At 43.0% G+C, this 26810-nt stretch overlaps 2 protein-coding genes across 4 annotated transcripts in view; both read left to right on the forward strand.

Moving 5' to 3' along the window:
* The first annotated feature begins 453 nt into the window (after positions 1-453).
* Positions 454-14693, forward strand: TXNDC15 (thioredoxin domain containing 15). The gene is given in 6 exon segments (XM_079145338.1): positions 454-556; positions 559-699; positions 6984-7471; positions 9840-10003; positions 12120-12250; positions 13984-14693. Coding segments are annotated over 6 exon segments (1209 nt in total). The 5' UTR covers positions 454-468; the 3' UTR covers positions 14181-14693.
* Positions 14694-16801: 2108 nt separating this feature from the next.
* PCBD2 (pterin-4 alpha-carbinolamine dehydratase 2) overlaps positions 16802-26810 on the forward strand; it is a 46446-nt gene continuing 36437 nt past the window's right edge. Inside the window, exons 1-2 of one of the 3 annotated variants that reach the window (XM_079145346.1) lie at positions 16802-17955; positions 21257-21388. In XM_079145346.1, the coding sequence (XP_079001472.1) occupies positions 17803-17955; positions 21257-21388 (285 nt within the window). In that variant the 5' untranslated portion in view covers positions 16802-17802. The remainder of the gene's footprint in view (positions 17956-21256; positions 21389-26810) is intronic. The other 2 variants (XM_079145345.1, XM_079145344.1) reach the window with 2 other exon arrangements.

Raw genomic sequence — 26810 nt, forward strand, 5'->3', positions numbered from 1 at the left:
CTACCATGAGTAGGCAGGTAGGGTCAAGGCAGCAAATATAGGAAATAAAGTTGTAGGAATTCAGTATTGTCCTTTGGACATTTCTAAGTTTATGCGAAATTCTAACTTAATTGGGTTTATTCTGTATTCTAGCCGGCAACCCTTGCTAGAGTAGCACGTAAAGTAAGATATGAAGATCTGCAGCCTCCAAAGTTTCTGCCCCTCCACGAGGTGCCTGAAGGCAACTTCTAGGCCTGTCTCTCTCTGGAAGTTCAGGGTGGAAACTCCTTGGGCTGAAGTGCCTGTTACAAACAGCTGCTGACTTGCGCGGAAAGAATGGGGGCCACAGACCTCTGCTGGAGCCCTGCTCTGGACTTGGGGGTCAGCAGAGTTGAAAAAGAACGGCGACATCTGGGACTGGGTTCCTAACGCGAAGCTTGGAACGCCAGTCACAGATCAGCGGCCAGAAACCGCCTGCCCGACTCCAAGATGGCGCCCGCTGCGGCCTCCAGAAGCCAAGATGGCGGCGCGGGGCCGCGCCCGCGCTCCCGGCTCTCCTCCCTCTGGCTTCCTCCCACACTAGCGCGGCTCGCGTCGCGGTGCGCCCGTTGCCCTTCGGCCTGGGTGGTGACGGCCGCCCACCGCCCCGCGCTATGCGGCTCCTCGGCTGGTGGCAGGTATCGCTTTGGCTATTGGGGCTTCCGGCCCGTGGCCTGGAGGGTGAGTTCGGGCCGGGGCAGTGACCAGGGCGGCAAGCGGTGGTGTGTAAAAAGGGGGCGAGAAGGAGGTCTGCCCGGGAGGCGCTTTTTACCTGCGCCGAGGCCCACGATGCCCGCCCTCCAGTGCGCTGCTCCCGACCTCCTTCCCCCGGCTCGCTGCAGATCAGTGGTCCGGGGCTGGGGACGGCGGGGCGGGGATCGCCGGCAGTGACCCCGTCAGGAGGAATTGTGTATTAAACGCCGATCGAGGTATACCTTCTTGCTACGAACTCTTAATTATTAATAACCATCATCATAACGAATAGCCGACATTTATTGTGGCCTTATTAGAAGCCAGGAACCGTGCCTCGTGCTGTGCACCTTTATCTCATTTAGTCCTCCCAGCAACCCTATGACATAGGTTTCATTAATGTCACCATTTCACAGTTGAAATGAAAGTGGCCAAGCAATCTGCCCCAGTTTTCATTTCTGGTAAATGCCAGAACCTTCTCCGACTCCAAAGCCCACGCTGGAGTTCACTGTGCCTGACCACTTTTAAGAAAGTCTCAGGTGTCTGCATGAAGGACAAACCAGAAAAACCACGGGGAACTACCAGAGCCATGCTTGCAGGGACCCCTTAAATGGGGGAAGGCAGCCATCCTGGAGGATAGCTAGAGTGGGCAGTGGAGGCCTTACTGTTATTGCTCCTCTGCCCCAGTCCTCACAGTCCAGGACCTGTGGTCTTGCTTTGGATTCAGACCTTAACAAAAACAGACAGAGGCAAGGCAGCTGACTAATGCTGAGCCAGGGGAAGGGTGAGGTACAGTAATACTGTTACCATTAATAAAAGCACTCACTGTGTGCCAGGCACTGCTCTTAGTGCTAAGCATCATCTTATTTAATCTTTAAATATTATGCAGTATACATAATTGTTCCCATTTTATAGATGAGTAAACTGAGACTTAAGAGCCAGTAAGTCCTTTGCTAAGGTGGTACAGTCAGAAATTGAAGGGTCACATCTGCCTGATCTCACAGCCAAAACCTCTGTATTCCCAGTACCCTTAGCCACCAACCTCAGAGGTATGTTTAGAATAACAGCTGTTCTGCCTTCTTGCTCCCTTTGGGTTGGAGGCGGGTGGGGGATAGTAAGGTCAGTATGTTTATTTTCTCAGCTCTCTCCCTCCTGGTTAGCCCAGGCAGGTTGCAAAAGGCTATGGTGCTGGAAAGCTGCCTTCTCTGTGCTGCACTTGCTGTTCAAAGTAACTCCTTTTGCCTCTGGGCCTGTCAAGTCCATGTGGTGATTGCTTCACTGCTTTTAGTTTCTCTATACCCAGCCAACATATTGGTGGTCCTTTATTCAGCTGTCAAATTGCCCAAGTTAAATGTGTTGTTCCTGGCCGAATCCTGGCTGACTCAGGGGACTGACTTATTGTTGGAGTCAATGTGAGCCCATTTTACAGTCGGGGTCACATTCATGCAGATCCTGAGAATATCACCAGCTATGAGGTGGACCATTTGTCATTGTGGACTGCTCATGAGTAGGGTGAGGACAGAGGAAACTTCACCAGAATTTCTTCCCAGAGTGGCTGAAAATCTAAGGCCTTTCTCTACCACTGGTAGATTAGCAACTGGTGTAGCAGTGCCTCAGAATGGGAGTGAACTCCTGGCCTCAAGATACCTGCCACCCAGCCTTCACTAGGCAGTCAGCTAGCAGATTCTTTTTCATTTGGTACTGGGGATTGAACCCACTGAGCCACATCCCTGGCACCTTATATATATGGCCATATATGTATGTATGTGTGTGTGTGTGTGTGTATATATATATATATATATATATATATATTTAGAGAAAGTCTCATGAATTGCTTAGGGCCTTGCTAAGTTGCTGAGGCTGACTTTGAACTCTCAATCCTCCTGCCTCAGCCTCCTAAACTGCTGGGATTATAGGTGTGTGCTACCATTCCTGGCAGCTAGCAGATGCTTACTGCCAGACACATCTGGGCCCTGAGGGTTCAGTGATAAACCAGACAAAGTAGGGACTGGGACTGCAGACAGAGCCATATCATGTGGGGCCTGTTTTTTTTTAAATTTTGAGACAGAGTCTTATTAAGTTGCCCACGCTGGCTTTGGCCTTGAACTTTGGATCCTCATGCTTCAGCTTCCGGAGTAGTTGGGGTTATAGATGTGGGCCACTTTACCCATCCATCATTGTTTCTTTTTCTTCCTAATAGCTAAATGACAAAATAAGATTGCTGTTGTTCCTAACTTGTACTACATACACATCTTCATGGGGAAAGGGGTTATATTAAAATACCAACTCTGTGCATGGCTGAGATTCTCTAGGTTTCTGCAGGGAACATCCATCTGAGGATGATCAGAAAGAGCTGGATTCTAAATTGTGCCTGTTGGCATAGTGTACAAGTTTCTTTTTTGCAGTACTAGAAATTGAACCCAGTGCTTTACCACTGAGCTATAGCCCTAGTTCTTTTAAAAATAAATTAAAACAATTTTTTTCCTTTATCTTGAGGTAGGATCTTAGTTGCCTAGGCTGGACTTAAACTTACCATCTTTCTACCTTAGTTTCCCAAGATGTTGGGATTATAGGCATGTTGGGATTTTATCTGGAGGTTAAATTGTACCCTGAGCCAGGTGCGGTGGCACACATCTGTCTGTAATCCCAGTGTTTCTGGAGGCTGATATAGGAGGATTGCAAGTTTGAGGCCAGCCTTAACAATTTAGTGAGGGTCTAAGAAACTTAGCAACACCCTGTCTCAAGATTAAAAAATAAATAATAAATAAATAAATAAAGCCCTTTTTAGGGCTGGTATGTGACTCAGTGGATAAGCACCCCTAGGTTCAATCCCAGTACCTAAAACAAAACAACAACGAAAAATTGTACCCTGAGATTTTTCCTCTGGAGATTCAGTGTTTTATCATTCTCTGTTTACTCCTGGGATCTAAGGACAGATCTCCATGGAGCTGGGGGGTTTTGGTATAGGGTTGACCCCAAACCTGGCATCCTCCTTTCTTCTCCAAACTCTGGTTTCTTTTCCTGCACAGCAAACTTGTTTGTCTTTTCTTCTGTCTATACACTCAGTACATGCTCGTCAACCAAATGCTGTAGAAAGACCACCAATATGATCCTGTTCTCACCAAATTGCCAAAAGCTCCTTGCCCGGGCACCCTGCCCCTTCTCCGTGTTATAGTCACAGAAGTGCTTGACCAGACTCACCTTGCTGCTTAACACTGTCACCTTTCCTTCCTTACCTGTTTTTCCATTGGTATTTTATATCCTCTGATTGTTCCTGTGTCTTAAAAACCCAAATGAAAACCTCTCTTAGTTGTTTGCTTGCTTATAGCAATTACCTCTTCTTCCTTGTCCCCTTCATGACAAGATTTCACAAAGAATTGTATTTATCCCTGTAGTTACCACTTTGGCATTCTTATGTGGATCTGTATTTCCATGATATTAATTTTCTACTGCCTGAAGTAGTCCCTTTAAGATTTCTGCTGTGTGAGTCTTTGGCAGTGAATTATTTCAGCTTTTTTGTTTTTTCTTCTTTTCAGTGCTGGGGGTTGAACCCAGGGCCTTATGCATGCTAAGCATACTACCATTGAGTCTCATCCCCAAGCTTTTGGATGTCTTTTTTTTTTTTTTTTCTTTTTCTTTTTAAAGGAGTAGTCTTCTTTTGTTGCCCAGTCAGGTCCTGGACTTATGGACTCAGGCAATTCTCCTGCCTCAGCATCCTGAGTAGTGGGATTATAAGTGTGCACCACTGCAGGGCTATTTTTTTTTTTTTTTTTTTTAATCTTTGTTTTTGTAAGATATTTTTGATGGATATAGAATTCTAGATTTGTAATTTTTTTCTTTCAGTACTTTAAAATCCTGCTCTTGCTTATATTATTTCCAATGAGAAATCCACTGTCATCTGTGTCTTTGCTCCTTTCTCCTTCATGTATCTGTTTTTTTTTTTTTTTCTGGCTTTTTTTCTGCTTTTAAGATTTTCTTTTTGTCACTGATTTTGAGCAATTTAATTATGATGTGCCTTGGTGTAGTTTGTTGAGCTTGGGGTTTGTTGAGATTCTTGGATGTATGGATTTATAGTTTTCCTCAAGTTGGAGAATTTTTCTTTCTTTTTTTTGCTGAGGATTGAACCCAGGGCCCAATGCATGCTAGGCAAGTACTCTACCACTGAGCTACATCCTTAGCCCTGTTTTTTTAAAATATTTTTTTAGTTGTTGATGGGCCTTTTTTTTTTTTTTTTTTATATGGTGATATGGTGCTGAGAATTGAACCCAGTGCCTCACACATGCTAGGCAAGCACTCTACAACTGAGCCACAACCCCAGCCCTCAGCCCCTATTTTTTTTTTTTTTTTACTTTTTTTAAAATACTTTTTTTAGTTATCAGTGGACCTTATTTTACTTATTTATATGGTGCTAAGTATTGAACCTAGTGCCTCACACATGCTAGGCAAGCGCTCTACCACTGAGTCACAACCCCAGCCCTGCCCTATTTTTAAAAAATATTTTTCATTCATTCATTTTTTGTTTGCTTATTTTTTGGTACCAGGAATTGAATCCAGAGGTGCTTAACCACATCCCCAACTGTTTTTTTTTTTGTTTTTTTTTTTTTTTGTTTGTTTGTTTGTTTTTGGTACCAGGAATTGAACTCAGGGGCACTTGACCACTGAGCCACATCCCCCCTCAGCCATGTTTTGTACTTTATTTAGAGTCAGGGTCTCACTGAGTTGCTTAGCACCTTGAATTTGCTGAGGCTGACTTTGAACTCTCAATCCTCCTGGCTCAGCCTCCCCAACCACTGGTATTATAGGTGTGCGCCACCATGCCTGGCTCTCCAGCTGTTTTTTTAATTTTTAATTTTGAGACAGGGTTTCACTAAGTTGCTTAGGGCCTCTCTAAATTGCTGAGGCTGGCTTTGAATTTGCAATCCTCCTGCCTTAGCCTCCCAATCTGCTAGAATTACAGGCATGTGCCATTATGCCAGATTCATTCATTCATTTTATATATATTGTATTATCATATTTTATATATCCATATATATAATTTCCCCCCTCATTCTCACTCTGGTGACACACTGTTCACATACAGGGCTTGTTCCACAGCTGGTGGCTCCCAAGTCACATGGTGAGCTTTCCTGAGGGCAGCCAGCATCATTTGTTTCCTCTGGTCAGTGTCTGGTGTCTGGCATTGAATTGATGAGAGCTGGGGAGCAGGAGTCATCTACAGAGGTCTATGGCAATTGCTAAATGGGCATCCAGGATTGCCCGGAACTCTTCCCTTCTCTAAGCTTTTAGCCCAGGACCCACCTTCTGGCTCCATAGTGGGAGGAAAGTTCTCCTCTCCTTCCTGCTGCTGTGGTTGCACTGCTGGGCCTATCTCCTAGCATTCCAATTAACAGCAGCTCAAGTTTGGCAGGTAGGACAGCAGAGTCCCGCTGTCAAGGGCACCCTAGGAAGGAGATGCTTTGTGGCTTAAGCAGTGTTCCTTAGGCAGAGTGTCCCTCTGAGGATTCATGGTGGGGAGGGTTAAGGCTCATTATGGAGTAGCAACCAAAAACCTTTGTCCTTAGAACTGGCTCTGCCACTCACTAGCTATGTGTCATCAGGCACTGCACTGAGCTTTTCTGTCTCATCTTGGGCATCTATTATGTACGCTTGATAACCCTGTCTGGCACATCTCATAGAGCTGTCCCAGTGTGTGCAAAGATGCTTTGACCTAGTAGGGTCTTGCATAAAAGTATTATTTTCTGCTGGGCTTGGTGGCGCACACCTCTAAACCCAGTGGCTTGGGAGGCTGAGGCAGGTGGATTGCAAGTTCAAAGTCAGCCTCAGCAATTTAGAGAGGCCCCAAGCAACTTAGTGAGACTCTGTCTCCGGAATTAAGCATGAAAAAGGGCTGGGGATGTGGCTCATTGGTTAAATGCCCCTGGAGTTCAATCCCCATTACCTCCCTCCAAAAAAGTCCTGTTATTTTCTTGGGCATTCTCATCAAATAAATGAAAATTTTTGTGTTTACATTTTCCTAATTGATGTCTGCACCAGAATGTTTTGGTTATAATCCACATGGCAGGTAGTGGGTTCCAGGTGAACCTACATATTTGTCTACTTATTTGGTATCCATTAATCTAGAACTCTTTTGTGACAATCTTCCTACATTGGAAAATGGTGATCCATCTCTGATAGTGTGATGGGAAGCATAACTTTTTCTCTGTAGGACAAAATTTCACTTTTTGAGTTCATTTATTTTCAAGTCATGTATTACTGAACATGCTGGCATGTTTTAGTTGCAGAGGAAAATGGTCACATATGGTCAGAGGAGCAAACGGCTTCCCATCTCCAGGTGGGGGCTGTGTACCTGAGTGAGGAGGAGCCCCCACACGACCCTACGGGCCAGGAGAGGGCTGCGGAAGAGGCCAATGCTGTGCTGGGGCTGGACACCAGTGGAGACCCCATGGTGGTGCTGTCTGTGATTCCTGGGGAAGCTGAAGACAAACGGAGCTCGGAGCCCAGCGGTGGCACCTGTGGTGCTGGTGGGGAGGAAGACTCGAGGTGCAGCGTCCGAGAGAGCCTCTTTTCTCTGGACAGTGGTGGGGCAAACTTGCCTGAAAGAGAAGAGGAATACTATGCTGAGCCCGAGGTAGCAGAATCTGACCCTGCACCGGCAGAGGACTCCAATAACACTGAGAGTCTGAAGTCCCCAAAGGTGAACTGTGAGGAGAGAAATGTGACAGGGCTGGAAAATTTTACTCTGAAAATTTTAAATATGTCCCAGGTAAGAAAAAAATCATTTAGCACTTTTCTCCTTTCAGCACATTAATCGGATGATAAATACTCTATCAGCTCTCAAATGGAGGGCCATCATCTTTATCATGTTCTAAGTGAGTGAGGGACAGCATTGAGTGGCCCTGTTAGTGAAAATTGCTTTTGATGATGTTTATATAAAAAGAAGGAAAGAGAACTAATGTTAATTATGCTTTTTTTATTTTTTTATTTTTTTTTTTGGTACTGGGGATTGAAACCAGGGGCACTTTACCACTGAGTCACATCCCCAGCCTTCTATTTTATTTTTTAATTTTCAGTTGTACATGGGCACAATACCTTTATTTTATTTATTTTATTTTTATGTGGTGCTGAGTATTGAACCCAGTGCCTCACACATGCTAGGCAAGTGCTCGACCACTAAGACACAACTCCAGACCCCCAGCACATTTTTATTTTTTATTTTGAGACAGGGTTTCACTAAGCTTCTGATGCTGGCTTTGAATTTGTGATCCTCCTGCGTCAGCCTCCCAAGTTGCTGTGATTACAGGTGTGTACCACTTTGCTTGGCTCAATTATGCTTTTTAGATGGCTAAAATCTAGTCATTCTTGGGGTAATCTTGCTATCATGCCATATGATAAAAACCACAGGGGACAGATGGTTGCTTAGCCTCAGAATCATAGATAGCATTTGACTTCCAGGGCTGGGGATACAGCTCAGTGGTACAGCACTTGCCTTGCTTTCAAATGAAGTATTTATTATGGAGGCAACATAAAACACCTGAGTTATAGCTGGTTACAGTAGTTTGTGCCTGTAGTCCTAGCTACTCCAAAGGCTGAGGCAGGAGGACTATTGAGCCCAGAGTTCAAGACTGACCTGGGCAAAGTAGCAAGACCCTTCTCAAAAAAACAAAACAAAACTGAACCTAAAATTATAGCTTAGCATTATTTAGATGAGTAGTGTCCCTGGAAAATATGTCATATTGATGGAAAGTTTCTTTCCCCAAAAGAATGTGGACCAGGGCTGGGGAGATAGCTCAGTCGTAGAGTACTTGCCTTGCAAGCACAGGGCCCTGGGTTCGATCCCCAGCACCGCAAAAAAAATAATAATAATAATAAAAAGAATGTGGACCAGTGTTTATTCTGGAGTGAGAGCTGAGATCACTGTCCCAAACCCAGCCATGCTTTTCCAGAGAGTTGTATAAATGATGGGATTCTGGGACAGTGGCTGACAATTTCTGTAGAAGGATCAAGAAGCCAGAAGAGCAGGATGAAATCAGGCTGCTTATATGAGAGAAATAAATCCTAGCTCTGAAAGCTGTGATTGCTTATTGTCAGGGAAGGTATGGTACAGTTTGTGCATGTAGCTTCTCTAGGACCAAGGGTCAGCATGGGGAACTCACATCCCCTCCTGAATGCCTGGTAAACATTTTGCCTCAGTCCTGCAGGACTGTTTCACTGTGTCACACACATAACCAGGACAGTCTGAGTTACAATTTAAATAGCTGATGGTAGGGACAGTGCACCCCGGACTTGAGGTAACCTTTGGTCTCATACATTGATCCAGTTGCTTGGTACAGACTTAGCTCTGCTAAAATGATAGTTTGGACCTGGTATCATAGCGGTCTAAATACCATGTGAGATTGTCTGGTGGATATGTTAGTCAGTTTTCTATTACTCTAACAAAATACCTGAGATAGTCAACTTAAAAAGAGGGAAGGTTTGTTTGGGTTCACAGTTTTGGAGGTTTCAGACCATGGTCAGTTTGGCCTTTTTGCTTTTGGGTCTATGGTGAAGCAGTACACCATGTTGGGAGTGTGGCGAAGGAAGCCCTCACCTCATGGACGTTAGGAAGCAAGAGAGAGAGTGAAGAAACCAAGGTCCCCAAACCCCATTCAAGTGCACACCACTAATGCCTAAGCCCTTTCACTAGGTCTTATCCCTACAGGCTTCACCACCTCCCAGTGGCACCATGGGCTAAGGACCAAGTCTCCCACACATAGGCCTTTGGGAACCTTTTGAGATTTAAATCATAGCATTTGAGATGCACAATTCAAAGGCCTGGGCAGTGGCCTATACCCTGTGAGAACTTAGCATTTGAATTGATGAATTAAGAAAAATATTAAAACAGCTCTCTAGTAATTTTAGAAAAGCTTAGAGGAGAGTTTATACCATATCATTTGGTAGTACTTCTCTACTGATTCCTGGACTCACATGGTTTAAAATCCCAAAGGTTCCTGAGGAAGTTTCCCAACTCTCCCTGCCCCCAGTTGCAGTTCCTCTCCCTGGAGGCAGGAGGGGTTTCTTTTTCTTGGGTATCCTTCCAGAAGCATGTGTATGTACATTTACTGCTAACTTCAATGCTGTTTCTTTTATCACAGGACCTTATGGATTTTCTAAACCCAAATGGCAGTGACTGCACCCTGGTACTATTCTACACTCCGTGGTGCCGATTTTCTGCCAGTTTGGCCCCTCATTTTAATTCTCTGCCCCGGGCGTTTCCAGCTCTTCACTTTTTGGCACTGGATGCGTCTCAGCACAGCAGGTATCTTTCCGTGGTGGGGTTTGTGGCTCCTCCTTTTGACTGAGCTTGCAGTTATGTGGAAGCTGCAGTCAAATTAGAAGTGGAGGAGGAGGCGGGAACTGTGCAATGGAACAGAAGGAAGGAAAAAGCAAGAGTGAGTTGTGTGAGCCAGGCGTGGTGGCACACACCTATAGCCGCAGCTACTCAGGAGGCTAAGGTGGGAGAATCACTTCAGCCCAGGAATCTGAGAGTAGCCTGAGTAGCACAGGGAGATCCTGTCTAAAAAAAAGTGAATAGTGCAAGATTGTCAAACTTCTGAGGGAGCCAGTGGCATCACTCTTTGGAAGACCCTTGACAAAAGAGGCTTGTTCACTGTGGTGGGTTTAAAGGTGGCAGATGATGGCAGAGGAAGGTCCAGAGGACTTTGGAGGGTCCTGGCAACTAACTGCCACAGCATGATGTCTCTTGTGACTTTAACCTTCATTTTAGGTCCTCATCCTGGCAGCCTAACTCCTAACACCCTTGTTCTATGTTTACATAGAATTTCTTCCTTTGATTTTTTTCTTTTCTTTCCTCTTTCTTACATCTACTCTTGCATGCAAGTTCCATAGTAAACACTCAATAAAGTGATGAATTAATTTAGTTCATTAAAATAACATTTACTTGTTTCATGTTTCTTTTATATTGCTCACTAGGTTTTAGTCTTTTTTGGGAGGGAGGGTAGATGGGGTCTTGCTGTGTTGCCCAGGCTGACCTTGAGTTTTTAGGCTCAAATGATCCTCCTGCTTCAGCCTCCCTAGTAGCTGGGATTCTAGGCATGTGCCACCACCCCTGGCTTGTCTTTTTAAAATGTCCACTAAAATAAGTTACAGAGAAATTTTTCAGATATTTTGCATTTACCCTAAGTGCTGTAATCATGGCCAGTTTATAAACTGTGTTCTAAATCAGATGTTCCTTACCAGGTCACAAGAGATTGTATGTGAATCAGTCTAGAATGTTGGGAACATGATCAAGTTGATGGCAAAACTATTAACTTGCACTCTACTGATTTTTTTTTTTTTAGTGTGGGAATATAACTGCCAATGTTTACATGAAACTGTTTATGGAAAAATGATAAAGGAATAAAAGAAATAGAAATTTATTTTTTTCCAGGGTTTCAGAGGTTTCAGCCCATGGTCAGTCCAGGCCCTGCCTGTGTGCTAAGGCATGGCAGAAGCACATGGCAGAGGAAGCTGCTCAGCTCTTGGTGGCCAGGAAGTAGAGAGGGAGCTTTCTTATACAACAAAGACTTGGCTCCAAAACACATTGTTATGAATCCAGAAATGGATCAATAATTAATGAGATCAGTCCTTATGATCCAGTTGCTTCCCAAAGTCCCCACTTCTGAACACTGCTGCATTGGGTACCAAGCCTTGAACACATGAGCTTTTGGGGATATTAAGATCTAAACCATAAAATAGGGGTCACATATACTAATCTCCAAATTATAGCATGTTACTTGTCGAGACTATTTTGATTATCCAGTATTATTATTTCACTAATGGGGAAAGCTGAGCTTTAGGGAGGTTAAATAATCTGACCATAGGTCACAGCTGGTTCAGTGGCCCGAGGCTAGAATTCAGACTGGTCTGTATTTTGTAGAGGAAAAATAATCCTTCACAGGTCAGATTACTTCCAAGTCCTCCTGCCCTAATTGTGAACTTCCCAGTGCATTAGGTCATATATTCCCTTGCACCAACTTACCAAACTAATTGCTTACTATAAGTTGATTTTTTATTTTTTTGAGGGATGGAATTGGGAATTCTGAAGAATTTGAAATTTCTTCTGTCAGATAAATTGACACAGTGTGCTTTGTCCATGAATTAGAATTTTCTGGTCTGATCTGTTTTGACAGTTAGGAACTTAAATAGAGGAATAATTGGGTCAGGGGTAGATCCAGGTAAGAAAGCAATTCAGATTGCAGAATAGAAATGCCCCCAACCCTGACCCATAAGGAAAGAGATCAAGAAAAAACTGAAAGCTTCAAGTTTGAATATCAGAAAGCTCCTCAGGTCACACAGAACTGATCCTTTCTGATTTATTTCCAACCATTCTGATATGAGAAAACCAGGTTTTCTAATTGACTTTTCTCTGACAGCCTTTCTACTAGGTTTGGCACCGTAGCTGTTCCTAACATTTTGTTATTTCAAGGAGCTAAACCAATGGCGAGATTTAATCATACAGATCGAACATTGGAAACACTTAAAATCTTCATTTTTAATCAGACAGGTATGTAGAAATAATATGCTGGGGAAGAAGGTATCTTACTGCTGGGGGTGTATGCCTTTTGATCTGCTAAAATCCTTAGATTGACTTCTAAGTGTAAAACTTCTTTTCTGATGAACTGTTATGATTTTGTTAAGTACCTTTCCATCAGTGGTAAGCTTAACATGAGTAGGTAATTTTTTAAAACAATATATTTTTAGTTGGCAATGGACCTTTATTCTATCTATTTATATGCAGTGCTGAGAATCAAACCCAGTACCTCACACTTGCTAGGTAAGCGCTCTTCCACTGAGCTAAAACCTCAGCCCCATGAGTAGGTAATTTTAGTTATTATAATTTTAATGATTTTTTTAACCATTTAAAAAAAGCTTTATTAAAATATTATTCACATATCATACACTTCACTTACAGATGCTTTACAGGCATTTTTAGTTATTTAATATTTACACAAAACTATACATAAGTCATTATTGATGAATTTTCACAAAGTGAAATTTCAGCATTACATACAACTGAATATGTATGTAAAAAGGTATCTATACCTGGGGTAACCAGTACTCAGTATAAGAAACACATGAGCAAAGATAGCCCTTCTGCAAAGATAGCCAGTCTGGATTCCATTCCATACCATAGACTGTTTTGAACTTTCTATTAGTGTAGATGTAGTGTATATATTCCTTTGTGTCTGGTTTATTTCATCCAACTACTGTGCTTACAAGATGTGTCTGCATTGTTTTTGTTTTGTTGTCATTCATTTATTAATCCATTTGCAGATGTTATTTTAATTCTTTAATTCCTTAATGTTTGCCAAAATATATGGCCAGGGCTGAGGTGTAGGTCAGTGTAGAGCACTTTCCTACCATGTGCAGGACCCTAGGTTTTATTCTCAGCACTGCCAACAATCAAAATAAAATCAAACAAACAGCCTCACTTATTACTCTAAGAATTTGAGCACTGTACGTTGAAAATTTCCTCCATTGTAAAATTTCACTACTAAAGAACCTTCCGTTTTAACTAAGAGCATCCCTTCTTCCTGATGTGTACTCAGTGGAAGTAAGTACAAATTAGAGCACATTTCCCATATATCGTGAGTTGCATGCAATCACTTTTCTTTTAACACTAAAGAGCAAAGCACTAAGTTAGCTTGGAGGGGTGAAAGTGGGCCACAGGTGGTTAGGAATTCTAGGTCTTGTACTGGATCCCAGACTGATGTGGGAAGAGGAAGCCATTTTCTTCACTGCTCTAGGAAAATTGTAGAACACATAAAATCTAGGACTCCTAGCATCTTTGGTGATTACCAATCCTAATAGTTGCTAGTTCAACCAATTTTTTCAGTAACTTATTTAAAAGCATTTTGAATTCAGCATTACTTAAACATGTGAAAACATTCTGAGAACTCCTGAAAGTAGCTTTACTAGTTGCTTGTTAAACTTTGGTCTCAGGAGAACAAAAGGCAGCTCTTAACAAGGCATTGACTAAGAAAGCTCTGATGAGTCCACAGAAATTCTGGAGTTTTAGCTCGGAATAGTTGAATGGATTCCTGATCCTTTGATGTGGTGGGGAGAAAGGCAAGCTACAAATTATACTGACAAGCAGGTGAAATTCATCCCAGATATAATAGTGGTGGTGTTTATTTTAGGATTGCATGTCATTTTGCATACCATGCATCATACTTCAGAAAAATCTGTGGCGGATATGTTTTCTCTCTGATTTGAAACAATTGATTTTTCTTTCAGGTATAGAAGCCAAGAAAAATGTGGTGGTAACTCAAGCTGACCAAATAGGTCCTCTTCCCAGCACTTTGATAAAAAGTGTGGACTGGTTGCTTGTATTTTCCTTATTCTTTTTAATTAGTTTTATTATGTATGCTACCATTAGAACTGAGAGTATTCGGTGGCTAATTCCAGGACAAGAGCAGGAACATGCAGAATAGTGATGGACTGAAAAAAAGTTGAAAAGAGGAGGAATTTCAGCCCTTCGTTTCAAAAATTAGTGCTGCAATTGCATACATTTTCTCCAGTGAAGTCTGGCTTGCAACTTCAGTCAAGTTAAAAGAATCATGCAGTTGAACTACTGAATGGGTAAAAGAATTATAAACTGGTGTTTTAACTAGTTTTGGAATAAGCCGATGCAAATATACTCATTAGAACTCACTGTTCCTGTTTTTATTACTTGAATATAATCCAATATTTTAAGAATAATTCAGTTTGAAATGTGAAGACATATTATGGTAGAATAGTAAGTAGAATGCCATCGTGATTCCTGTGTACAAGGCAAAAAGAGAAAACTCTTGGTTCCTTGTGTATGTCTAAGGTTGGTTTTCTCTTTGCAGTTTCTCTTCCAGAGTTGATTAAGCAGGAGCATGTTTTGTTTTTGGAAGAATAATTAGAATTGATAAGTGTAACTCTAAAACAGCAACTGATGGAAAATAAAAAAGTCAAATACCTTGGTGTTTGTGATCTCTGTTTATACTGAAAGAATTCAAAGTGATTTCAGTTGTTTCTAGGCAAGACAGATGTTAAGAAAAAATAAATTTTTTTTTTTTGGTATTAGGGATTGAACCCAAGACGTTGCACACACTAGACAAGCACTCTGCCACTGAACTGCATCCCCACCTTTTTAAAAATAAAATATTTAAAACAAATTTTTTTAGTTGTGGATGTTTATTTTATTCATTTATTTATATGCTAGGCAAGCACTTTACTACTGGGCCACAACCCCAGCCCGTCCCCAGCCTTTTTTAAAAAAAATTATGTTGAGACAGGCTCTAAGTTGCCAGGCTGACTTTGAACTAGTGATCATCTTGTCCTCTTGTATCAGCCTTCTGAATAGCCGGAATTACATGCATGCACCACCATGACCTTCAAAGTAAATGTTTTTATAACTCACTACTTATTTCCAGTGTTTAGTTTAATGTGTATATCATTATACTCTAAATTTTAGTTTCCCAAGTGTTATATTGAATGAGAGTTGACAGTTTTATATTTATGTGTCATATTGTGAACAGCCGTGGCTGGGATGTCCACTGGCAGGAGGGGACCATAGCTCAGAACTGTACTATTATGGTGTCCATTTTATAAATCAGCAAACTGAGGCATAGAGGTTAAATAAATTGCTGAAGCTACATAGATAGTAAGTTAATGAAGCTGGGATTTGAACCTTCACAAGTATACCTGTAATTCCAGTTTTTTAAAAAAACAAAAAACAAAAAAACCTTTAGTGATTCCATCTGTAATAGTAACTAACATTTGAGTTGTTACTTTGAGTGCTAGGTACTACTTTAAATGCTTTACTCATTGTTTCATTTATCCATAAAATAACCCTATGAGATGGATACTATTAAATAGCCTCATTTCAAAGAACTACTGGCGGCCCCACAGAACTTGCAGCTTCAAGGGGTGGGACCAAGCTTCAAACTTAAGCTTTCTTACTCTAGAACCGCTGTGAGAGATGGCACCCTGCCCAGCTCTGTGCCATGGCCCAGGTAACCACTGGAAGCTTTTCCCTCTAGTCTTTCTCCTGTGTGTTGTAGTCAGTCATAATATTGCTAAAATTCAGTGCCTTGATTTTTTTTTTTTTGCTTAACAAATGATTAACATTTCACTGTTGCTAATAGTTTTCCTAACCTTAGCTGCATAACAGATCTTTGAATAGCCTTAGCATACTCACCTGTCTTCTTTGGCTGGATATAATTGTATATACTCTCATTTGGGGGGGGGTTAAATTCCCAGTATTGTAATTATGTATTAAAGATAAAAGCGGGAGCTGAAGAAATAGCTCATTTTGCAGAGCGCTCGCCTAGCATGCGCAAGGGTTGTGGTTCGAATCCCTGGCGCCTCAGAAGAAAAAAAAAAACACGAAGATAAAAGCGTTTTCATACCTTGTGATGTATACTGGGTTGCTATTCTAGTCTGGAAGGTAAGGGAAGGCTCCCAGGATGACCAACAAATCCTGTTAGCCTTAACACTTGGCTAAGACCAGCTATATGGGGTTCCCCTGGAGGGAAGTAAGGAGCAAGGCTATTTCCTCCAGAGGAGATACAGAGATCTGTCAGGAAACACTGGTTTTGAGGGAAGGGGAAGTAGCAGGAGGAAAGGAAGTGGTCCTAACCTTTGCAAGCCAAACATGGTGACCACTGCAAAGGATGCATCCAGTTGAGTCTTTGCTAAGGGGCTTAAATCCTATTAATCTGGGAGCTATGTGTAAGGGCAGAGCATTCAAAGCTCCTACTGGATGACATCACTCCCCTGACCCCTACCATCTTTCTTTTGCTGTTTTCATGACTAGACATGAGTTGCCACAGTTTTGTAAAGTGTTAAGGAAGGAAAAGGATGAAGGGTCACTAATTTGTTAAATCACACATACCAGTTCATTTTTCAGTTCTCACTTTAATGAGCAAATTTCAAGAGTACTTTTCATAATCATAAACACCCAGTGTAAATACTGAAAATACAAACTTTAATTTCACTTGTAGTCTGTCTGCCTCAGGCACCCTGCAAAAGAAGCCAGCATCTTAAATGCCTTGCCGCCAGTGACATGCGATCAGGCCTCCCCCATCCCCACCCCTGCTTGAACATTCCCCTGGATTTTGCTTTTCAGATAGCTTATCTTGTCAAGTGGGCAAAAGGGACGAAGGCAGGTCAAGCTAGAAGTCCATGAATTTTGGACCATTTTGAGGCAAAAGGCTTTATTTTTTCCAAGTTCATATGGGATATAAAACTGACTGCTAACAACTGATAAATTGATCTTTTGTATATGTCTATTCTTTTGTTATATCCTCTACAAAACCACTTATGTCATTAATTTGCTTACTTCAAATACAAGTTAATATACTAAAAACATTAACGTTTTAGAGGGCAAATTTGATAGTTTGTCAATTACATCTCAAAAAGAAAAAATGGCAAGAACAAAATATTAACAAATACACACATACAGTACATAAAAGAATTCCTCCCAATACACGAGACAGTTTTTCAGTCTGTCCTCACCTGTCTCTGGAGAGGTTCCACTGTTGCGCCAGTTTGTAGGCTAACGATGCAGCTCTTTTTTTGCACCATAAACCAGAATTTTCAGATTTTTATCAAGACAGATAAGGTTGACCACAGATTAGATTCGAATCCACGGCTGCCTGATTTACAAGCTTCCGACGTGAATCTCTATGGTTCGCTGCCCCCCAGTACTGAATTAACCACCGAGGAGGTAGCACCCATGTGCCCGCGGCTCATCACCCCCTTGCCTTCTCCAGCCGGCGTGCCCTGAGCCCTATCGCCTTCGAGGGAGTCCGGCGAAGTCGGATGGTGAGCTGCTCCTAGGCAGCCCGAGGCCCGAGGCGAGGGCCGGAGGCTGGGCAAACCTAGCTCCCGCCTGCTGCCTGCCGCGGCGAGCCGACACCCGGCGGGTCCACACCGACAGAGCGCGACGCCCGCAGCTGCGGACTTGCAGCGCCGCGTCCGTCCACAGGGCAGCCAACCGGGTTAGCGGCCATTGCAGCTCCTGGAGGCCTCCGGGGCGCGCGCCTGGCCTGCGCGGCGGCTGGGCTCGTGGCTTGGCGCTGGATGCGCCAGGACTCACCGCCGACCCCGGGAGAGGCGGCCTGGGCGGCGGCAGGCAGCGCGCCCGGCGCCATGACTGCGGTGCTCGGGGTCCGGGGCGCGACGCGGCACTTGCTGGCGGCGCTGCGGAGGCGGAGCCGGAGTCTAGCGGCCTTGGTGAGTGCGGAGCGCCCGCGGCAATGCTGCGGCGCCGGATTAGGGGCGGGAGGGCCCGGGCCTTCGGGCCGGAGACACGGGGTCGCCGGGGCGCACATCGGTACCTGCCGGACGCGCGGGCTGGAGGAAGGCTGTCCTCAGCAGTGCCACTTCTAACTTGGCTTAAAAAATTGCTACGCAGCTTACGAACTTTCTCACTGGAAACAAACGAGGACGAGTTTTTTTTTTTTTTTTTTTTTTTTTTTTTTTTTTTTTTTTAAGTAAACATGAAAATTAATTGCAAAACTGATGTTCACGGCCACTCGGTGTGCTAAGGACCAGAGGCGCTGGTGGGCCCTGGAGATGGTACGCTCCGGGCGAGCAGGCCTTCCGGGGCGGCTCGCAGTCGGCTGGTTTGTCCTAGTGCTGAGTTGTTGGAGGAATTATTAATGAATTGCCTTTTTTTTTTTTTTTTTTCCCGACCCACATTTTTCTTCTCACTTCCGACACGGTGTTCAGTTTTCTTGCTGTAGAAATTAATATTTTGGAGTAAATTAACTTGAGGGAAAATTTTAACATGCAGCGCCACCTAGTGGAAAAGTTTTGCATTAAACTCACCTTTTCATTCCCTCAGGTTGCATGTTAGAGCACGTTTGAAATTTCTTTAATAGAAGAAATTTAAAATAGCTTCATGATGGAGGGAGACAAGTACTCTGCTTGCATAACCACGAAGGCGAGAACGCGACTTGAGTGCTTACTGTTACCTAGGCATGTCTCACGGCATTCCTTTGCCCTGGGTGCGGGTGAACACCTAAAATCATGGTGTCTGGGAAGAAAGGAATAAATAGATTTGATTTGAGTGACTGCCACATGCCAGGCTCTTTTCTGGTTGCCTTCATATTTAAGCTCTCTTTAAACCTTTCAAAAAATCTTGGCAGGTAGATACTGTAATATCCCCACTACAGACACAAAGTCACTGGAATTCAGAGGCCAAGTTCAGCATCCCACAGCAAAAAAATAACAAAGCTAGCCCTTGAGTCAAGTTTACTCTTTCGAATCCAGTGCTTTTCTCTACCCCGACTCCCATTAAAAATTTTTGAGGCCTCCGTGGAAGGGTTCTGCTGAGGGTGTGTCCTTAAGAGAGCTGTAAGTGTTATTAGATGAAGTGGCCCCATTTCACAGTCCTGGACATGATTCCTGGGGGGCCGGGGGGGGGGGGCAGACATTCGGATGAGCCACAGTGCTCATCACTGATCCCTTGATCTCAGTGGGGTTGTGGATGGCACCAGAGAAAAACGGTGCAGAGAGTGTGCATTCCACAGCCTTCAAGTGACTACTGTGCAACCAAAGGCATGTTTATTTAGTAGTTTTCTTCATCAGCTATGCGAGATGGACAAAGATTCTGATTCTTTTCTGAAATTCTCTGAGTTGACTTAAAATAGTTGTGTTCAATAGAAATTTTAGATTAATTCCTGTGGTAGACCTTGGTGTGAAATTTTTCAGAACTTGGTGTAAGACTAATGAATAGCTCTTTTGGCTCTTAATAGTTAATGATTTTTAATCAACAGGACTTTTTGTTTAATAGGTATTCTAATTTCCTCCTTTTGTTAGTTGTGGGGAAGATAGTTGACCTAGCAAGGAATGAAAAACTAGAAAGTTTGTTCATTACCTCTGTTTTACCTCTTCAGGGATGCTTTACCACTGAGCTACATCCCCAATCATTTTTATTTTTTATTTTAAGACAGAGTCTCACTTAGTTGCTCAGAACTTTCCTTAATTGCAGAGGCTGGCCTTGAATTTGAGATCCTCCTGCCTCAACCTCCAAAGTCGCAGGAATTAGGGGTGTGTGCCACCACTTGGCAAAACAGTATTAACTATATTAATATTAGTGATAAAAGATTTTAGTATTTCAGAAGTGGGACTGAGTTGCAGTTTCATAGAGAATCTGGAGAATCCCTGATTGGCCTTTGATGATGAACCCTTACCATTAGTTCAGACTTTCTGGTGCCAGTCTCCCACCTGAGCTTACGGTAGCCCTACAAGTAGGTGAGGCATAAGATATTGGTTGGCACTTATACTGGAGTGAGACCCTAACTTTCTCAACTTCTAGTATGGTGGTCATCGCTTCTTTCTGGCCATGAGGTTTAGAGTTTTGTTGTTGTTGTTGTTTTGTTATGTTTTTGGTATCAGGAATTGAACCCAGGAGCACTTAACCACTGAGCCACATCCCCAGCCCTTTTTTGTATTTTATTTAGAGACAGAGTCTCACTGAGTTGCTTAGGGCCTCCCTAAGTTGCTGAGGCTGCCTCAGCCTCGTGAGCCACTGGGGTTATAGGCATATGCTACTGTGCCCAGCAAGGTTTAGAGTTTTTTTAAGTTAAAAAGCAATGACATAAGAAATGTGGGTATGTTAACCAAGAGAACCTGGGATTTGTGAATGTTATCACCAGGGGAAGTAGGCGCAAGGTGGGCCGTGCACTCATGTGCTTTGTTTGGAGTGGGTAAGTACTCTAGCAAACTCGTGGAAGGAGATTTTCTTTTCTTTTTTTCCACACATTTTAAAAATTGGTGTATTATAGTTGTACATACTTATGGGATTTGTTGTTATGTTTCATACATGCATACAGTACACAGTAGACTGTGATTTGACCAGTATCATTCCTGGGAGGTTTTCTTATTGATGCTCTGAGAAAGGTGTCCTAAACTCCTCTGTTAAGACAAGGCTTTTTTATTTATAGTAGAGGATCTGTGAACCCCAGAAGTTATTATACAAATTCTGTGTAAATGTACATTTAGTTTTCCCCTCTGGAGATTGAGTTTTATCAATGTGAAAGGAATTATTAATCAAAATAGTTAAACCCATATGACTAGGTGGCGAAGGCTACCAGGTGACAGAGGACCATCCAGAAAAGCACTAGTACAGGAGTTCAGAGCTTGAGTTCTAATCCTGCTCCTGCCAATGGACTTGCAGAGTTTCCTTCAGTGGTGTTTCTACCTCAGTTTCCCAAGTCCTGGAATTCTGCAAACTGTCTCTGAAGGCTAGTGGCAGTGGTCAGTCTCAGGGGCATTCCTAAGAAAGCAGAGTTGCCAAAATGTGAAGTTTGAGGCAGGAGTAAAGGGGTAGGAGATCCATACCACGGAGGTGGTTTATTTTGTATAGAACTTTTGTCTGAGATTTTGAGAACAAAGAAATGAAAGCTTGGTTAGAATTTGTTGCCCTTGAGACTTTTCTACATCTGTTCTTAAGATAGAGAGCTATGAGTTTATTTAAAGAATTTAATAAGACTCTACATTTTCAGATATGAAATGTGTTCTCTTGTAGTCTTCAGATGCCCAGTTGTTGGCAGCAGAGGAGAGGAAACAAGTTATACTTGACCTCAAAGCAGCAGGATGGTCGGAATTAAGTGAGCGGGATGCCATCTACAAGGAGTTTGCCTTCAAAAATTTTAATCAGGTAATTATAAATTCTGGCTCTTGTCATCTCAGGCTGTACCTCTTTTTGTTACTACTGATTGTTTGGTTCATGTGGTTCTGGGATCCACATTCTCCCCTAAGAATTCATTAGTAGAAGCTGCATGTGGTGGCACACCCCTGTAATCCCAGAGACTCCTGAGGCTGAAGCAGGAGGATTGCAAGTTTGAGGCCAGCCTCAGCAACTAAGTGAGGCCCTAAGCAACTTAGCAAGATGCGGTCTCAAAATAAAAAACAAAAGGGCTGGGGATGTGGATCTGTGGTTAAGTGCCCCTGGGTTAAATCCTTGATTATCCCCCTCCCCCCCCCAAAAAAAATTCAGTGATAGAGGGCATCCTTGCTGATATTTGCTCCTGCCCAGCTGGGTAATTCTCATCTCTGGGGCAAGAGGTAATTTCTGTTGTTTGGAAAATCAAATTCTGAAACTAGTGTTGATGTGATTTAGAGTTGGATAGGATATTTAATTTTGGAATTTAAATAACCTTGAAAGAGGTTTTTATATTTATCAGAAGGGGGCATGAATAAGACCAATTGAGAAACATACACCTGCTTGACTGATTACTTTTACTTTTCCTGGGCAGTTAGTGAGTTTTCATTCTTTCTATAGTTGTATTTCTAAATCATCTCCTAAGCTGTACCCTCTTCTCTAATTGGCCCATTTTCCTCAAGCCCAGTAGCCAATCCTGAAGCTTTTCTTAAAACCTGACCTCCCTCTTGGAGACTCAGCCTTAACAAGGTAACTGTTCCGTTTAGGCCCCACCCTGTTTAGAGAGTCATCTCCCATGACTTACCCTTCAATTATTACTCTGCTGCATTTATATAAGGCAAATGCTTTTGACTATTTCATGTTTGTTCAGTTAGTTTGGTAATCCTTTGGACAGATTTATTGTTTTTATTTATATTAGGTGTCAGCAACTAAAAGTCAGAGACCATGTTTGTTTAAATAACTCTCTATTGTACCTAGCACAGTTCTTGGTACAAACAGGCATTTGATAAATGCAGACATTGATTGTAGTGTTTGCTAGTTTCTAGAAGGGTGTGTGAGGACCAGATTTCCACCAAAGAAACCCTCGGCATGTTTTCCTAGTAAATGCCGTCGGCTCCACTGAGCTGCCTGCCCTATTCTGTTCTCCATCCATCTGGCTGCCAGCCATCCGCGCTGAGTCCCCAACTCCTGAGGAAACCTGGACCAAGCAGGCTCCCTGTCCCTGCTGCCCCACGTGCTCGACAGCTCTTGTCAGGGGCTTAGCACTCTGTGGCTGGTGGCAAGGAATCCCATTGGTACAGTAAGCTTGTGCATAAGCTCTAGGTAGCATTTTCCAAGCTTATTAAAATTCTTACATGTGTACAGCTTGACTTCTTTAAGCCTGGGCTAATTTATTGGGCTTGAACATGTGGCTTAAAGTACTTGAGTGGTGTTGCCTCAGGCCCTGCCCATGAGTCAGTCCTCCAGCACCACTCCAACCTTGCACTCTGGACCACTTTCAGAAATGGGGGAAGGGAAACTTCAGGGCATCCTTGATTAACTAACATTATTCACTGGGACATTTCATTAAGTAGTTCCGGCTGCCTTCACTCAGCTTTTAGGAAAAAGAAGCAGGTAGATGCTCAGAAAATCGACTGGTGTCAGGGAATGTATTCAGAGAAGCAGCACTGACATTACATCCCGGGGTCACTTTTCCAGCAGTCTCCTGTGACTTTTCCTGTAATGGCACTGATGTCATGACAACTGTCACTGCAGTCCAGCCAAAGACAACCAGGAAGAGACATCTAGTTGAACAAGTTGGCTTTATTGCTCATTGCAGTGAGGGAGAGCACACCCTACAGGGAACTGTGGGGCATCTCAGGAAAACAGTGTGTTGCAAAGACTTGTGACAGGATTTGGGCTTGTGCTGAGTGGTTTTGGAGGGTGCTGAAGTAATCAGGACTTTGCTCTGAACTGGATGCCACTTGGAAATAGAGAATTCTATGATTTCGCATTTAACAAACTTACCTATGGAGAATAGACGAGGTGGGGCCAAAGCTGAAACTGGGAAAGAAGCAATAGTTCCTCATTAGTTGGGAAAGGGGGCTCTTTCGTGTTTTTGTGGCTTGGATAGCATTTCTGTTTTGTCTGTGTTCAGATATCATACAGAGTGGTCTATTTTTGTCCTAAATCTATCATGGTTACAGAGTGGCTCTGTCTGCTGTTGATGTTGTGTTCAACAAGAGAGCACCAAGGCTTACTTAATATTCCCAGGCCAGCTCCCAGACACCAGGAGCTGCTTTCTCCTGCTTACAACCCTTATGTAGGGTAGTGACTCCCTGGCACTGACAGATCCTCACTCATCTTCAGAAAAATCACTACCTTTTTTTTTTTCTAGAAACAACATAATATTAAAATGGAATGGTATAAATTAAAAAAAAAAAAAACAGATTTTCCATCATAACTACTTTAGTTTTTTCCTTGTTTTCTTCTAGTCTTTCTCCATAGGTATAATAGGTATAAGTTATTCACAATGTGTTGTATATGCAGGTAGGTTTTTAAAAAAAGACTTGAATTTTTATCATAAAAATGATACTCATTAATTTACCAAATATTTGTTAAGCATCTTCTTTCTCTATGTTGGACATTTTTCTAAGCTCATGTGTTTTTTTTTTTTTTTTTTTTTAATGATGCTGGGGATTGAACCCAGGGTCTTGTATTTGACAGCTTTCTCTGAGATACTGGCTTCTATTTCAGTGGGGAAGATAGACAAATAAATAGATAATGCAGTTTCAACCCATAAGTGCCATGAAGAAGAACTATGTGGGAGACTGGGATAGAAGGTGAAGGGGAGACACTCTTTGAGATGGAATGGTCTGAAGTGGTCTCTCTGGGAGGAGATATGTAAGGCCTGAGTAATGCAAAGGAGGTTAGTGTGTGAGGATCTGAGGGGAGAAAATTCCAGATGGAGAGAACAGCAAATACCAAGTTCCTGAAGCAGGATGATCTTGGCATGAGCAGGAGCCAGAAAGCTAGTGTTCTGGAGTAGACAAAGAGAGGAGAAGAAAAGGCTCTGGGGCCTTGTTGGCCTGGTGAAGAGTTTGAATTTTGTTCTGTAGAAGAAAACTGCTGGAGTATTTCAAGCAGAGAAATGTCATTATTTATGCCATTATTATGGCTTATGTTCTAAGCAGTCGTGTTTGGCTGTTCTGAGAAAAGGTGGTAGAAGGGCAAGAGTGGAAGCAGGCAGACCACATGCACTATTGCAGTAGTCTAAGCAAGAGACAGCAGGAACCTGGAGGAAGCAGTGGAGGTGGAGAGAGATGTGGGATTCCTCCTAGTGTTAGAAGGCAGAGTAATCAAGGCTTGCCGAGAGAGCTGGGGGTGTAGCTCAGTGGTAGAGCACTGGCCCAGCATGTTGCAAGGTCCTGGGTACCACCACAAAACAAAACAAAACAAAACAAAAGACTTGCTTATAGACTGGAAGTGTATCAAGGATAATCTCCAGGTTTTGGTTCAAGCTGTAGGGTGAAGGATGGTGCCATTGGTGCCACTTACTGAGCTGTGAAGACAGCATGGGGGAGGGGAGTAGGGAATGAACCTTGCTTGGGACACTTCGGGCTTGACGTACTTACTAGTCATCCAAGTGGAGAAATCAGGTTAGCAGTTGGATACATGTCATCAGAGGTCAGGCTGGAGAGACCAGTGGAGAATTGTCAGAGGGGGTAATTGTGAGAGCACAGTCCTGGATGGGGAAGAGAAGGACAGGACTGAAGTGGCAGTGCAGGCCCCCCCGGGCATGGTGTGGTCCATTGTGATAGGAAGCAGAAAGAGTGACAAGTACAGATGGAAGTAAAAGGGATGTTTGTCTTCGGAAGAAGAGCAAGTGGGCATAGAAGGGAGGTGGATGGGAGGTCAGGGAGAAGCAGAAGGGGATGATCATCTTGGAGACCAAGATGGTGAATTCCCCAGGGAGGTGTAGGCAGTTTGCTGTGAAGTTCTTAGTGGTCTCTCCTTCTATATTTGATCAACATTTAAAGTGAAGATTTTGTATGTTTTTGTCCAGCCACGTTCAGTTGCTTAGATGCTGGCTTGCAGGAGGTGTGGAGTTGGGCTGAAGGAGAGCTGAACTTTTGTCAAATAGGTAGTGAAGGAAAAAAGGCACACAGGAAGAAGGTTGTGTGCAAAGGAGGATTAAAACATTGGTCTTTGGATTTCAGGCTGTTGAGGGGTGTGCACTATGACGGGAAGATGGCTGGTGAAGAGCTAGGAGTGTCATTTGATGTAATCTTTTGGAGGGCAATTTGGCAATGGCTGCTAACCATTTTGTTTGTTTTGTTTTTTGTGGTTGCTGGGGATCAAACTCAGGGCTCACACATGCTAGGCAAGAGCCACTGAGCTGTCTACCAGCCCCCATGCCTGTCAGTTTTTAAAATCCACATGCCTATCGTCCCAATCTAAGAATGTCTTCTAGATATAGTCCTGTGTGTATGCAAATTGGATATGTGAAGATGTCCATTGAACTTGGCCTATTGGTATGTGTGATGGAGAGCAGGCATTTGGGTGTTCACATGTGCACTGTGGTAAGACCACATCTCCCTTAGTACAGCCCTGCCCTCAGCAGGAGTTAAGGGAGGCCTGCTGTGCTCCTTGTGCTAGGGCAATGGCAGCTCTCTTCTGGCCTCAGCTCTGCAAACTGGAGGAAGCCACAGTCATTGCTGATGGCCCTGTCCCCAAGGATGAACCTTGGGGACATAGTTTAAAAAAAAATCTTTGCTGAATGTATGCATAAAAATACATTCTTTTGCTTGGCAGGTTATGAAAATTTTCAGTTCTTTGCAGTCCTCTTCTGCTTTCAGTGAAATCTTCAGGAGTAGGATTACACTTGGTTGGACATTGTAATTTTTAAATGATTTGCTTATGTAGTGTCTGTAAAATGGTATCACGAATTTGCTTCTGTCTTTATTTCTTTATATTACTTTGGAAAATGAACTGTATATTTTAGGAGCATTTTCAGGGATCCAGGATGGAAACCTATTTCTCAGAGTTTTGGGCTTTTTCAGGTTGTATATAGCCAGCAAAATGTTTGACTTCTTTTCTTTCAGAGGTTTTATTCCAAGATATGGTTGATTTCACATAACCCAGGTTTATTTGATAGCTCAGATGGGTACAGATCTGAGATGATAAGTGTGAAAATTCTCAAGGGATTCTCTCAGCATAGGTAGCTGAAGTAGTCATGGGTGTGGCCGTGGTGCATAGGCTGTGCAGTGCATTGTGGGTTGATGAGCAGTGTGATGGTGACAGATGGTGACCCTTTGAGGGTAGACAGCATGACAGTGTTGGGACTTGAGGCAGGGAGTTTCCATACTCAGAGTTCTTGGACTCAGACAGGGTGGGGTTGGCATTTGTAAAGGAGTTTGACTTTCCTTTTCTATTCATG

Source organism: Sciurus vulgaris (assembly GCF_902686455.1).
Source record: "Sciurus vulgaris genome assembly, chromosome: 6".
Classification (NCBI taxonomy): domain Eukaryota; kingdom Metazoa; phylum Chordata; class Mammalia; order Rodentia; family Sciuridae; genus Sciurus; species Sciurus vulgaris.